A 15,340-nucleotide genomic window follows, 5' to 3' on the forward strand; every position below is an offset into this window, starting at 1 on the left:
ATTATTTTGTTGACCAATTTAGTCACAGTTTGTAACCTTCCTTTTAAAAGTTAAAGGAACAGCCTTTTTGTCCTGTGGAACATGAAAGAAAGTATTTTGGGCAATGTTGGTAACTAAACAGTTTTGGTGACCATTGACATTCATTAAAGGGTCACACAGAGACATTTCTCCAAATATTTTTTTTTTTATGGTCCACAGAGAGATACAAGAAATGATTTACCTTTGCTTGTTGGATCAGGGTTTACTCTTCTTAACAACAATTTACAGATGTTTGACTATCAGACAATGAATTCAACCCTGAGTGCAGGCCAAACCTCTGATTCTCAGTAAACATGTCAGACAACATGTAAGCGAGCAACTAACCAGTCCATGGACCTAACTTTGTCGATTCTCTGTATTTTTAGTGCAGCTTCCCTTTTCTGATAGCAATGTGTCTTAGTTTAGCAGATGTCACGCAGGGAAAGATGATTAACAGACAGCAGTGGATAATAGTGAGTGGCAGAACACCTGCAACAAAGGCAACTACAAAGAGGCCTCACTGACAGCGCTTCCTTCCCCCCAGCCTATCTTGACCCCTCTGGAATCCCGCACCATCTTGGAAAAAGATTTCCAGCACTGCTCTTTATTAGATGCTGGTCCCAAGAGCCTCCCGGGGTTCACAAATCGAGTACCGGAGCGGTGAAATTAAAGGGTCAAGTGATGGAAGGTGTCCCACACCTGCAGATAAATCCACTTTCAATGGGATGACAGAACGAGGAGCAAATAAACATTGGCCAGAGCGTGCGAGATAAAAAGAGAAGGATGTAGCCAATTGGCCAAGAGGGATCTTTAAGAAACCGTTTATTGCCATGGATGGACAAAATGGACACTGCTTAGATTCTTAGAAGTTAGATTTAGAGGTGCTTGACAGGTTCATTTGTATCTCTGGATGTTTTATTTCACAAGAACAGACATATATGGTGTCTGTAGGATGATAAAAAAATAACTCCAGTTCATTAGGCCACAACTTATCCCTGGAAAACAAAAGAGCCTGGAACCAGAGAGTGTCGTGCATTGAAACATGACACGAGTATATTCAAACTTTTAAGTATCCTCCACAAACTGATATTTGTTTTAGGCATATTGGGTGTCAATAACATCAAATTCAATAGTGTAATGGCTCACGACAGACCCCTTTGCCGCGTGGCTTCATTTAAATACGAAAGGCTTAATAAGGAAAGTTATCCACCTGGGATGCTCAGAATACCAACAGCACCACGTACAAAACAAACAAGCCCCCGAAACAGATGTCACATGTAAAACTAAATATAACGTGCCTTTGGTTGGGTCACACCTGGAAAACACAGGCAATTAGCCAAAGCAGCCCATGAAAGCCGCTCCAATCCATGACATATATATTTAGCTGCGGCCGCTGTGCAAATACAGAATACAGCCATGGCGACTGTAATAACCGATGTGTTCATATGACGCCCACACGAGCTAAAATTGTCTTGAATACATTACATTTGTTAAAACACTTGGACCTATTGTAATGCACATGGGATTGTTATTATAAGGCCTATTTCCATAAAGCTAAATGCCTATATGTGTTTATACTGTTGTGCTCATTTGACCTGGTAGTTAGAAGGCATATTTGAGATTTAATCACTTGGCAATAAGCTGTTAAGTGTCATTTAACATGTTTGACTAATTCAAATATGCATAGTGACTGATCACCTGACTATAGGATGAGTACAGGTTAGGCGACTACGCATGACCTAATTTGGACAGTGGGCAAATTTCATGGTGGGCAGCCTGAGGAGGTAATGGTTTTAAGGCAAATTGATTTTGAAACCACTGTCCACTGTCATTTTCCATGTCAAATGAACGCTGGTCTGGTCTTTCCTGACCAGCGAATCTGAAGTGGAGGCACTAACCATTCAGGTTATTTGGAGGCTTTATTTGGATGAATTTACATTCAGGAACCTTGCACACATCCTTTTTTTAAAATGGCAAGAAAATGAAGGATTACTGATGAAAGGAAGCAGAGACAGAGCCAAAACCATATACTTTGTTTACCTGTCCAAAGGCTATTCAAATACAACCTTTAGTTTGTGCCTTGCAGTCCAACAACTTTTAATTTGATTCATTTCACTTATCTGTCTATTGTTGATCGGATTTGAGAAAACGCAAAATTAACAGTTCATAATAATCATAATGGACTTAATTGCTTTGCTCAGTATGACCATTTTTACATTTTATATTCTTTGTGACCAGTTATTTATCCGTTAAAAATAGAAAACTTGAAAATCAACCTGTATATAAGCTGCAGCATGTTTTAAAACATCTGAGAAAAAAAAGCATTACTCGTTTAACTTTTTTTTCTTTCTTTTTGTTGTTTGTTAAAAACCCTGAATCATGTTCTGAACAGTGCACATAAAATCATTGTGTGTGTCAATGATCAAAGTGTGACAAAAGGTCATTTATTTTACCATGCGGTTGGAATTGACTTGATAAGAGAAACAACCACAAGAATACAATCTGTCATTCCAACACTGAAGTCACATTCAACAACATGCCTATCTCACCTGATAGCATCAGACAGGTGTCAGAGAAAGCTGATGGGCGATAAGGTTACACTGCAACCCAAATTATGTTTTGTTAGGGCTGCTGTTACAATTTGTAAATACATGATTACTATCCAAAAGACAAATGTATAATTTCAATATGTTTTAGATATTTTAATTTATAATTTAAGAAAAAAAAAAGAACTTAATTACAACTAGATTAAATGCAATTTCAGTTATTAAAAAAAATTAATAGATCAGGTTAATCTTGACTTTGTATATATGTGAAGGACTCCAGATTACAATGTTGATGTCATTATAACTAAAACATGTTAGAAATGCTCCTCTGCAAACAAGATACAATCAGCACTTTTCAGCTTAACAATTAATGTGACAATTATGTCATAAATTATATCAACGTCTAACTACTTAAAGACATTTAACCTTCAACAGAAACAGCACAACAGATATGCAATAAACCAGAGAGCTTACTCAAAGCCATTTTAACTTTACCAATAAAATCATATCCCTCCATTAAAATAGAAACTATTTCCATTCAGAACAATAGAATGCAAACTGATTTGCATAAGTCCCTCAGGTACAACTTGTTATGGAACAGAAGTAGTTTGCCTAATGTTTTTTCTTTCTTTTATTTTTTCATTTATTTATTTTATTACTCATTATATGTGACCCTGGAGCACAAAACCAGTCTTAAGTCGCTGGGGTATATTTGTAGCTATAGCCAACAATAAATTGTACGGTCAAAATGATCGGATATTAAGTAAAGATCATGTTCCATGAAGATATTTTGTAAATTTCCTACCGTAAATATATAAAAACTTAATTTTTGATTAGTAATATGCATTGCTAAGAACTTCATTTGGACAGCTTTAAAGGCAATTTTCTCAATATTTACATTTTTTTTTTGCACCCTCAGATTCCAGATTTTCAAATAGTTGTATCTCGACCAAATATTGTCCTATCATAACAAACCATACATCAATGGGAAGCTTATTCAGATGATGTATAAATCGGAATTTCAAAACATTGACCCTTATGACTGGTTTTATGGTCCAGGGTCACATATTATACAGTATGTAAGCAGGCCTCTTGTTTTGCTAAACAGCAGTGTAAAACTATGACAGCACTGATACTGTTTTTAGGGCGTTGTGGTTTAACCTTCATCTCTCAAGCACTCAACACCACTTGTATCTGTACCTGCACTGTGTTTTTAAGGTGTTTTTTTTTTTTTAGGTTTATTCAGGTCTTGATTTCTCTCATGTACATATACAAACAGTGTGCTTTATTTTAGGATGCTATGAAAACATTTGCCAAGAACATGAATATAAATGTATATTAATATTTACAGTTGAAGTTAAGATGAAATCAACAATTTCATAGCATATTGCCAATGACATTACAGCAAATCTGAAAACTATTGTAGGCCTATTAAACGATAACTACATGAACCATTTACATTTTTTTATTATTATTATTTTAATAGGTAATTTCGTTTGCACATTTGCGCATTATTGCATGGTTGGCAAATTAGATCATTAATTAGCCTAACTTATATGAGTTACAAGTGTCAACACATGAATTACCCTCTTAACACTATGTACTGACTGTTGACTGACGCTTGTAGATTGCTTTTGAACCTCATTGAATTCTTGAGTACTGCCTCCCTCGTGTGGTTACATTATAAAACTGACGTTTTACTACATTTTTACACCAAAAACATCTAATAGTCGCGTGTTAAACCAAACGGTTTATTAAATCTTACACATTAAACAGCCTATTATAGGCTTTTCAGATCATTTTTTAAACAGTAAAAATGAAATGCAAATGAATTGTAAAACGTAACGTCCAAAAGAAAACATTTCGGCCAACAAATATAAATTAAGAAATTGCAGCCTAGGCTACAGGCCTACTATTGTGACAGCTTGCCTCATAAGATGACATTCATGAACAATAGTTACCCGTGTCCTGAGAGAACTGTTTAAAATTTTGTTAAACATTCTTGTTACCCAACAGATCAGATGTGATATGCAAAATTATGGTTATATTGAAATTGTTTTTCGGATTCACTATATAGGCTATTCTAATTAAGAAGCTTTTGTTGTTGAAAATGGTTACGATTAGGTGTGGGGGTAGGCTTCAGAGATAGGGACCAATCAGGTACAGCCCTCCAAGTGTACGACCCAATCAGAAGCAGAGGAGTTATTATTTAACGGTATATTTTCGATCCAACAATTAGTTAATTATCGTTAACACTAATTTAAGGATGACACCTTTTCATTCATCACACGTGTTTTTCACAGCAAATCAAATGCATTGTTCAGCAAACAACAACATGGTTATGCAACCAATGCATATGCAACGCATATAACCTGTCAGTTCTTCCGTAGTGTAGTTACAGAAAAAAAACGCCTTAGATACATAGGGACTGATGCAGGCGTGAATACAACACATTCAGTCCTGTGACCGTGTGAAAACGCGATCATTTTGAAGCGTGCGTCTCCAAACGCCCCAGACGGCGCCCGCTGCTACGAGTGCGAAATGAAAGTGCACTTGAAAGGCCCCGCCCCTAAATAGTCCACGGGATGATCGATGTGTTGCTCAGCCAATCACATCAGAGAGATGACAGTATTTCCTGCGCTCTCAACGAATCAGAAATGACAAAACTCACAAAAAACGCTAACTTCAACTTGTCAGCAAAACAGAGGGGGAGGGGACCAACATATGGCAGTCATATTTTTTGAAGCTGAAATAATGTGCTAGACATTTTATTGTGTTGTTTACCTCGCAGAAGGTAATTGAGTTTAAATACTCTTTGCTTGGACATTTATACTGATGTAAAAACGCGATCATTTTTAAGCGTGCGTCTCCAAACGCCCCAGACGGCGCCCGCTGCTGCGAGTGCGAAATGAAAGTGCACTTGAAAGGCCCCGCCCCTAAATATTCCACGGGATGATCGATGTGTTGCTCAGCCAATCACATCAGAGAGATGACAGTATTTCCTGCGCTCTCAACGAATCAGAAATGACAAAACTCACAAAAAACGCTAACTTCAACTTGTCAGCAAAACAGAGGGGGAGGGGACCAACATATGGCAGTCATATTTTTTGAAGCTGAAATAATGTGCTAGACATTTTATTGTGTTGTTTACCTCGCAGAAGGTAATTGAGTTTAAATACTCTTTGCTTGGACATTTATACTAATGTATATATGTCAATGGGCAGCATTTTTGGCATTTGCTGATGAAATGTAGCGGGCTAGCATGCTAACATAACTGTACAGACGTTTAGCGAGCTGCTGCTCAATTATATTAGACAGGGGGCTTTTACTGCTTGCTTGCTTTTAACTTTGACAACATAAAAGCAGGTGAATAAACTGCTCCTCGAATAATGCAAAACTGTTTGTAAAGCCAGGAAGATGAAGAGCTGTTAATAAACGTGCATTGGTAGTGCGCTGTTGTGGGAAGGTCCCAGAAAGTTTGAGGTCTCAGGAAACTGCAATGGCGTGAGGGGAGACAGTCATGACAGCAGGTCGAGGAAGCCATATCCTATCAGAGCAGCTCTCTCCAAATTCGCAGCCCTGCGCCGCGCTAGATGTGCATTTATTAATGAATTTATTCTTTATTTTTTATAAGCTTCTTCTTTTTTTCTTATAACATTACGGGTGACGTTGGCCACTCCTAATTATCAGTTGTTTTAAAAGTTTTCCTCGTTCTGCTTTGGACAGTAAACCGGCCTGCATGAGCGCATTTGTGCAGTCAACAACGGATTGTTTGTTTGTTCCAAGTTATTCCGTTTGTTCAGTTTTGCGTGAATGAACTTAAATCGTTCATAGATACAGATACGCGATTAATTACTGTAATTTTCAGTAGAGTGTGTAATTAAATGTTAATGTGTTGTTACATGATAAAAGAGTACCATTATCTCACCCTGTGCCTGTTTATTTTGTATTTATTTATATATACATTTATTTTTAAAACCCCTTTCCGTCATTATTGGCGTCCTGTGAGAAGCGCTGCTCTGGGGGGCGTGTCAGATCAGCGCGGGTCATTGTTATGCAAATGACGCTGGAAGAGTTTGCGTAAATTTTGAACAACTCTATTTCTGGCCTCTTTGTATGTTTCCCCATATATGAGCGGGAGACCGTATTTATACTTTTCCCCTTCTTCTTCTTAATAACAACAATACCAACCGTAATAATAAAGCAATATATCAGTAAAGCAATTTTAGAAAAAGAATATAACTTGTTTAATAATTTGTTTCTTTTAATTGTGTGTTCATTATTATTATTATTAATAATAATAACAATAAAGCAATATTAGAATATAAATGCAACTTATTTATTAAAAATGAATAAATTAATTGAATTGCTTTTTTACTCTTGGTACTACCTCATATAATAAGTATCAGGGTTTCCACAGTCATGGAAAATTCAGGAAAATTTAAAATGCTGTTTTCCCGGCCAGGAAAAAATACGTTGAAATGCATTACTTAAAAATGTGGATCCTGAAAAATCATCATACAACTGCATATATTTTCTTATTATGACAGAAATTGGTTTCAGGTTATTTATATATTATGATGCAATAAGCCACAAGAGACTGAAATGCGCAGCATTGGCTTATTGCTTTTTTATGATAAAAGGCAACAGATGTTGTGCATAGTTTTATATATTAATAATCAGAATTCAATTGAATTCATGAGCCTAACTAGCTTTGATAAACAATGTAGCAACTTGCCACATTCTGATATAATTGATTAATATTAAGTTTAATAGCAATGTTATTGTGGCTTTGAACCATCTTTTTCATAAAACGTCTGACTTAATATATATTTAAAAAATTGTTTTTTTACTATTTTGAAAAATGCTGTCATTTGGGAGTCAAACAATCTTTAGAATTTGGACAAAAGTGAGAATCTGTCATTTACAGTAGGTTCAAACTCTTTTTCCCTTTCTTCCCACAGATTCTCAGCTAATAGATGTCCACCCCCAACGAGCCACCAGTTGGGATGTCCCATGCTGGTCCCTCACCAGGTGCTGCCCTGTCTCCGGGGCCCATCCTAGGGCCCAGCCCTGGACCCGGCCCCTCTCCTGGCTCTGTACACAGTATGATGGGCCCCAGCCCAGGGCCCCCAAGTGTCCCGCATGCTATGCAGGGCCAAGGGGCTGGAGACTATTCACAGGACATGCACCTAATGCATAAGGTAGAGGATGGCTTTTGGCACTGGTTTTATTAAAATAGATCAATAGTTGTCCAGTATATTCAAAAACAGAAAAACGCTATAAATAAATGTAAAGGCACTTGTTGCAGGTTCATTTTTTAAACAGTATGTTTGAAGTTGCCAGTATGCCAGCAGCATGTATGACTAATCTCCTGCCTCTATTCAGCCTATGGAGGGAATGCATGAGAAGGGGATGGGAGACGATATGCACTTTGGGCAGATGAAGGGGGTGGGAATGAGATCCCTACACAGTGGCATGGGTCCTCCACAGAGCCCCATGAATCAACACAGTCAAGGTACAATTACATATTGGCCACAATATAATAACAAAGTACTCTGAGGTTATAATTTTAACCATAATTGTAGTTCACCTGAAGAGGCTCTTGTTCTTCCGCCACTGAAGGAGGTAATTAAGGCAATTATCTCACAGTGTTTATTTATTGATTTATTTTTTGTGCACTTATCTTTGGGGCTGCCTTTATGTTACACTAATTATCCTCATATGGTAATACATTAGATCTTTTGTACTTTGCTTTCTTCACACCAAGTTTTTCTCTGATCTGTACCTTTTACAGTCCTAAATGTATCTTTAAATGTTCACAATTAAATATTCTGCAATTAACAGTAATGGATTGTTGAACGAAAATGTAGTATACATGTTTATTTATAATTGTTGATGGTAGCCTAAAGGTGCGGTCAGTGAAATTTAGTGGGCAAAAAAGGTCCATAATGTAGAGATGCATGAAGCACAGCTTATACAGAAGTCTCTTTCAAACCAAGCAGCTTTCTTTCAGTCAACGTGGTAAATTTGTGTGACCAACTTAACTCCGAGAAAAAATCTTTGTGGGGAACATTTTCACTCTTATGCAGAACTTCCAAGCATGCAGATTCCCATCGAAATGGATTTCGCAACATTTCACAGACCGTCAGTAAATGTGGCCACACCATAATTTTTGAAAATTAAGATTTGTACACAGGACTTTTGGGAAATATCATTACATTTTTCACTCACATTATATGAGGCCTCCATTCGTACCAGTCTTCTAGAAAAAGCTGGTTTATTCTGCAGAAAGAAAAAGACAAAATATCAAAAGAAAAACAAACAACTTTGGTATGGCAGTTATTACCAAGTACACTTTTAAATGACACCTTTGATAACAATAAACTTCATAAATCTTTCCTTTTTTGCTTATTAGGCTACATGTCCCCTCATCCCTTGCCAATGGGCCAGGTGCCGGAACATGTGCCCAGCCCTATGTCAGGAGGAGGGCCAACCCCACCGCAAATGTCTCAGGGTCAGTCACCCATGATGCCCATGGATCCACAGGGGATGGGACAGCAGGCCAGGGGTCAGTCTGCCTTCAGCCCAGTCCAGCTACAGCAACTAAGGGCTCAGATCCTGGCATACAAGATACTGGGTCGTGGTCAACCTCTGCCTGAGAATCTACAGTTAGCTGTGTTGGGCAAGAGGAGCCTCCCCACCATGCAACAGCAGCCCATCAATACTGGCCCCTACAATAGACCTCCAGGTGAATATGCTTATGGTCATTTTAGTGTTAGTCAGTGAGTCCAATTCCCTTAGGTCCAAATTACAGTTGTGCAATTTTCTCTTGTACTTTTATTTTTGCAGTGTTTTAAAGCTTGAATGCAACTGATGATATTCTGTACGAATTTGCTCGTCATGTTAGTTACACTTTTTTGTAATTCTTTTTTGGCATTTTGTAAATTTAATTTTGTTTTGCTATGTATGCCAGTGCCTCATGGAGGGCCTGCAACGGGCCCATGTCCCTCTCCAGCCATGCAGACTCATACCGGTTCTGGGCCAAAACCGTGGCCTGAAGGTGAGTGTGGGATGTATTTATTCTTAAGCATCTCTAGTATCTCTGCATTCCACCAGATGGCACTGTTTTTTTTTTTCATCTTTTACTCACCCTCATGTGGTTCCAAACCTGTATAGGTTTCTTTCTTATGTTGAACACAAAAGAAGATATTTTTAAGAATTTTGAAGAACCAAACAGTTTTTGGTCCCCACTGACTTCCATAGTAGGGGAAAAAAAATACTATGGAAGTCAGTGGGGACCATCAACTCTTTGATTACCAGCATTCTTCAAAATATCTTCTTTTGTGTTCAACATATGAAAGAAACTCATACAGGTTTGGAACAACATCAGGGTGAGTAAATGATGACAACATGTTTATTTTTGGGTGAACTATCCCTTTAAGTGACTATTTATCTATTTTAAAGTTAAGAATAATTTGTACATTATCATAGTATTACTTAATATATTGAATTAGGTTTTATTTTTATATTTTCAGCTTGCATTTCAATTTTAGTTTAAGTTTTGGTCATTTTGTTGTGCTTTTTTCATTTTTATTTGTTTTTGTGTTTTTAATATTTCTTGTTATTTAAATTTTAGTGCTTTAACTTTTTATTTCAGTTAGGTGCTGTCCAGCGTCTCAGACCAGATGTCCAGTTTTAAATTTTTTATCTAATATTTATATTTTATTTAAGACAGAAATAAGAATTCTAAAAAATAAGAAATAAGAGAAAATAATCTTCCAGTTATAGAGGTTTTCGTGCAGCCTGTCTTCCAATTCCAGGGTACATATTCTGATTAAGTCTAAAAAAGATGTTTACATGGTATTAGCATATTACTGTATACTAGACATGGTAATCAGCCTATTTTGAGCTTTAGAAGTAACATTCAGGACAATGTTCAGACAGTCATGCACGTTCTAGTACTGCTGCGCTAATCTGCTCAGTCTTGCTTTAGTGTGCTGCATGTAGTTATTGAATCAAAACATCTCATTTATGTCCATTAAAATGGCAAAGGTGAATTGTGAATGTAAGCCAGTAACCTTTCTGAAGAGGAGACATTTACAGTGCTTTTTATCCATCTGTATATCGATTTGTTCATTTCTTTTATGTTTGTATGTGATGTAATGTTGTATTCGCTCCAGATACTGCTTAAATAGGAGCAAATTCAGATTTATGTATATTCTTGTGCACATGAAAATGCTCCATATAAGTACAACTTTGAAAATGATTAAAAACTTGCTAACGGGCGACCTTACAGAGGTTAAATCCCCTCGCCAACATACTTTTAAATGACAGTGAATTAATTCATGGATTGTTAGATCTTTATTGAAAGTCACTGAAGTTCTCACAAATTAAAGTTCATTGTTCATCTTTTCTTTTCAAGTGAGCTTGATTGGTGAGTCAGCTTGGTTTAATTGTAATCCACTGCTAATTGACTGTACTTGTGGAAGATAATATGCATCACCTCAGGTCAATTGACATTTTCACTGCATTTTTGCTCGATATGAAATGACTATGGACTGTTGCATGCCCTCATGGCAGGTTCAGCAACTGATTGATTGTGCCCAGCCAGAAATAAAGATCCAGAACTTGCTCTTGAATCATCTCTTGTGTTTATGTTCTCATTTAGGGATTGCATGCCCTTTATAAAGTTTCTTTAAAGGCATTAAATTTGGCTTGGAATGGGTCATATGAGTCCTTGTAAAGATTTTTTGTTTCAGAGGTGGACGTCAGTTCACACTGTGCTTTGAACTGTCTTAAAACCTTCAGCAACAGCTTTGATGAACTCTTTGAGTATGATCAAACATCCTAACGACAGTGGGCTTCTGAAATATAAAAGATATTACTTATGCCGTTTCATAATGGCACATTATATTGATTGTACTGACAACAGCGTAATGGATCACTGGAAGCTTAATGCTTTTTGGCATTCAGGAGCATTTCTTTGACAGACATGACATTTTGATAAATCTCACAAGACGTTCACAAAGAGCATCTCCTTTATTGTCAGGTCAAGGCTCAGAGACCCCAAGCGCTCCACAGAAGCTGTTGGTCCCAGCTCCCAGCGGCAGACCCTCCCCAGCTCCCCCGTTGGCCCCCACTGGCACACAACCTGTGCCCTGCACCTCCCTCACCTCCCAACCCCAACCTCAGCCACCGCCAGGACCAGGCCAGCCCTCCCTCATTATCCAGCTTCAGCAGAAACAGAATCGCATCACACCGATTCAGAAGCCTCAGGGTCTGGACCCTGTTGAACTCTTGCAAGAGAGGGAATACCGGTATGTAATGAGCAATTAAATTCAACTTATTCTACGCTAAGCAATCTACACTGGTCAAAGGGGCCATGATTTTTTAGTTTATGATGTTACGTCAGATGCACTAATGTCTTTGTCTTTGTCACTGCAATTAAAGGGGCATGTCTCTAAGACTTTAGTGTTAATATCTTTATACGTTACTCCAAATGTGGATGTGTACCAAGTTAAATGAATTGCTGGGTCATTCTGTGTCAACTAAACCAGAGGTCCCCGGCTCAAATTTTTGAATTTGCTAATATTTTTTCTGACGAAAGATAAACATAGTGATGAAAGCCAAAATATTAAATGTTGTGGATGAATATTTACTGAGTAATCCACTATTTTGCAGAGGGGGGTCAAAAAGGCAATTTTCACCTGAGATTCAGAGCCAAATTACAGGGGGATAAAAATGACTTCAGAAAGATGGCAGCATCATTATGTTACTTTTACACAGAGATTGGTAGATCTATTACTGTAGTAAAATCTGTTGACTTTAGCAATCCTTGTTGCATTATGTGCCAGTGGTGACCATTCAAAAATGGGGAAAGAGCACTTTTCAAGTTTTTTCTCCAAAGTTTGCAGGCCTGTAACTCAAAAAATATTAAAGATATCTTAATGCCCTTTTAGATATTGGGTCTTAACAAACTTCCCTTTTGGCATCTTTATTTTTAAGGCTCTATATGATTCAGTTCCAGAGATATTGTAGTTTTAATATGGCTCCAGGAGTAAATCGTTAAATTGTACACATTTTCAGTGGACAAAAGGACAAGGCCTGGTTGAATTGTGCAAGAGAGCATAGACTGTAAAAAACAACAGCAAAAACACTCTGAAATGTCCTGTAAAATCCGTGCTGCAAAGGTTCTGCACAATCCTCTTGTTCGTTCATAATTGGTATGGCAAAATGATATGGAAAATTTGACACCATCATTAATATTTGCAGTTGAGCAGATCGCGGTTATGGTAATAGGTGTGTCATTTCCGGAACATGCTCTAAGCGGTTTGCCAATCACAACAAAATTTGGGTGTGGATTCAAGCAAAACCACCTGTCTTCCATTGCTCGTCTGTCTATAAAATATCACCAGAACTATGGGTGTTGTTTTGGGGGGCTTTGTGAGCTGTACTGAATGTTAGAGGAGAGTGAGGAACCCTCTGAGGTTTCTGAAAGTTCCTTAGAACTTGGTGATTACACTGGCTTGCACTGTCTGAAGCAACAGGAATGTGTTGATTGTTTGATGTACCTTGAGGTCACCATGTTTTTTTTTTGTCTGTACTATCTATTTTTTACGGAGTGAAAGGTTCAGATCTTGCAGGTGATTTATACTTCTGGAGAACTCTTAAGGTAACTAGAAATTATTAATGCCTAGGAAGTTCACCTTCAGAGACATCTTGCTTGATTGACAGTTTCTGCTCTCATATTTGAACTTAATGACCATTATAGGTTATTCTTTAAAAAAAACAATTTGATAGGATTCAGTACACCTGTCCTTTTCATTTCTGTTCAAAGTCTTCAGACCAGGATTGCTCACAGAATTCAGGAGCTGGAGAATCTGCCAGGATCGCTGCCACCTGATCTGCGGACTAAAGCTACTTTGGAGCTGAAGGCCTTAAGACTGCTCAACTTCCAGCGGCAGGTGGTTTATTGACATGGCACTCATTTTTTGTCATATTTATTAATTTATTCAAAAAAGTAATTCATACAACAACTTCTATGATGAGGATGTTTTTAATTGATAAACATTAATATTTTATCATTCTGTGTAAAAGTGTTATTTAATAAAAATGTTTATATTTCTGTCCTGATATCATAATGAAGACAAAAATAATTCTTAAAAAAACTTTTTAGAATAGTTTAGCATAATCTTTAAACTCATCCATTGCTTATTAATACTGTATTAATATCATGTGATGCAACTCTTAATGATATTTTTGAAATAAAATTTTATGAAATGTGTTAATAAATATGTTTTACCCTGAATAATATATTTAAAAACTTTTTTGAAAACAATTCAGATGTGTATACTCACATCTATAAATATGTTATTTTTTTATTGATGGTTACACTACATGATATTATATAATTTCATTTAAACTTTCCTTGAAAATGGTATAAAAGCATTTCAAAACCCTTGATACTCTTGTATATAATTAATCCATGAATAAATTACAAATACATGTAATTAATAATATTAATAAAGTACTCAAATAATTCTCACTTATACTGGTGCACATAACTAATACAATCTTCATAAATGCATATTTCCGGTAATGTATTACTCATAAATCACTCATAAATTGGGAGACACTTACGTTTGCTGTTTCTTTACAATAAATAGAATAATTTACAATAAGCCAAGCTGTTCAAAATGTACATATTTTTGATTTGCAGGTTCCATTGAGCTTTGTCCTATTCACATTGTGTGGATGGTGATGGTGTCTGAAGTTGTGCTATGAATATTACATTTTTGCTGGACAGTGGAAGTCACCATTAGAGGGCGCCCATGTTGTATTTGTAGCACACAGTCCCTTCACAATTCACAGCCTTTTTCTGCTGTAATTAGCAACAATTATGAAAAAAATGTGTGAAATTCATCAGAATATGATTATCATTTGATGAAGCTCATTAGCTTAATGCATTTTGCCACAGATGACAATGATTCTTTTCTTTTCTTTCTTAGTTGAGGCTCGATGTTGTAGCCTGCATGCGCCGAGACACAACTCTGGAGACGGCCCTGAACTCCAAAGCCTACAAGCGCAGCAAGAAACAGACACTTAGAGAAGCTCGCATGACAGAGAAACTAGAGAAGCAGCAAAAGATTGAGCAGGAGAGGAAGCGCCGCCAGAAACACCAGGTGATCAATGAATGATCATTGTACCAAGTGTAATCAATTCAATGGACTAAATAAACGCAATATACTAACAAAAAACAACAGACAAGCTCCCACAGCAAAATGCTCATATACACAATTTATGTGCTTATATATTGACTAACTGATAATGATGTTTTTAGAGGAGTCATATCATGAGGAATCAAATTTCCTTGGCCTGCACAGTCGCGGTGTGGCAATAACGAGGAAGTCAAGTCAAGTCTGCTTTATTGTCAATTCTTCCACATGTACAGCACATACACACAGAGAACTGAAATTGCGTTACTCTCAGACCCTTGGTGCATACAGATAACACTAACAGTAGAACATAAATACAGATAGATACAGATTAAATATAAAATACAACTATACAAATATACAAATAAGGTAAAGATGCAGCTCGTCAGAATGCTCTCGATGGTGCCTCTGTAGACGGTGCACATGATGGGGGCCGGGGCTCTGGCTCTTCTTAGTTTGCGGAGGAAGTAGAGACGCTGCTGTGCTTTCTTGGCATGACAGAGAAACTAGTGTGATAGTGCTGTTAAGTATGATAGTGCTGTTAAAGCTAAACACCAG

At 37.1% G+C, this 15,340-nt stretch overlaps 1 protein-coding gene across 2 annotated transcripts in view; it reads left to right on the plus strand.

The window, feature by feature from the left end:
• Window positions 1–5,641: 5,641 nt before the first annotated feature.
• The window catches only part of LOC107755735 (probable global transcription activator SNF2L2), a 47,289-nt gene continuing 37,590 nt past the window's right edge, over window positions 5,642–15,340 (plus strand). For both annotated transcript variants that reach the window (XM_016572620.1, XM_016572621.1), the window contains exons 1-8: window positions 5,642–5,725; window positions 7,529–7,768; window positions 7,953–8,082; window positions 8,983–9,315; window positions 9,541–9,627; window positions 11,617–11,884; window positions 13,405–13,531; window positions 14,576–14,749. In XM_016572620.1, the coding sequence (XP_016428106.1) occupies window positions 7,544–7,768; window positions 7,953–8,082; window positions 8,983–9,315; window positions 9,541–9,627; window positions 11,617–11,884; window positions 13,405–13,531; window positions 14,576–14,749 (1,344 nt within the window). In that variant the 5' untranslated portion in view covers window positions 5,642–5,725; window positions 7,529–7,543. The remainder of the gene's footprint in view (window positions 5,726–7,528; window positions 7,769–7,952; window positions 8,083–8,982; window positions 9,316–9,540; window positions 9,628–11,616; window positions 11,885–13,404; window positions 13,532–14,575; window positions 14,750–15,340) is intronic.

This window comes from Sinocyclocheilus rhinocerous, unplaced genomic scaffold (genome assembly GCF_001515625.1).
Source record: "Sinocyclocheilus rhinocerous isolate Xijiao unplaced genomic scaffold, SAMN03320098_v1.1 scaffold171, whole genome shotgun sequence".
Classification (NCBI taxonomy): domain Eukaryota; kingdom Metazoa; phylum Chordata; class Actinopteri; order Cypriniformes; family Cyprinidae; genus Sinocyclocheilus; species Sinocyclocheilus rhinocerous.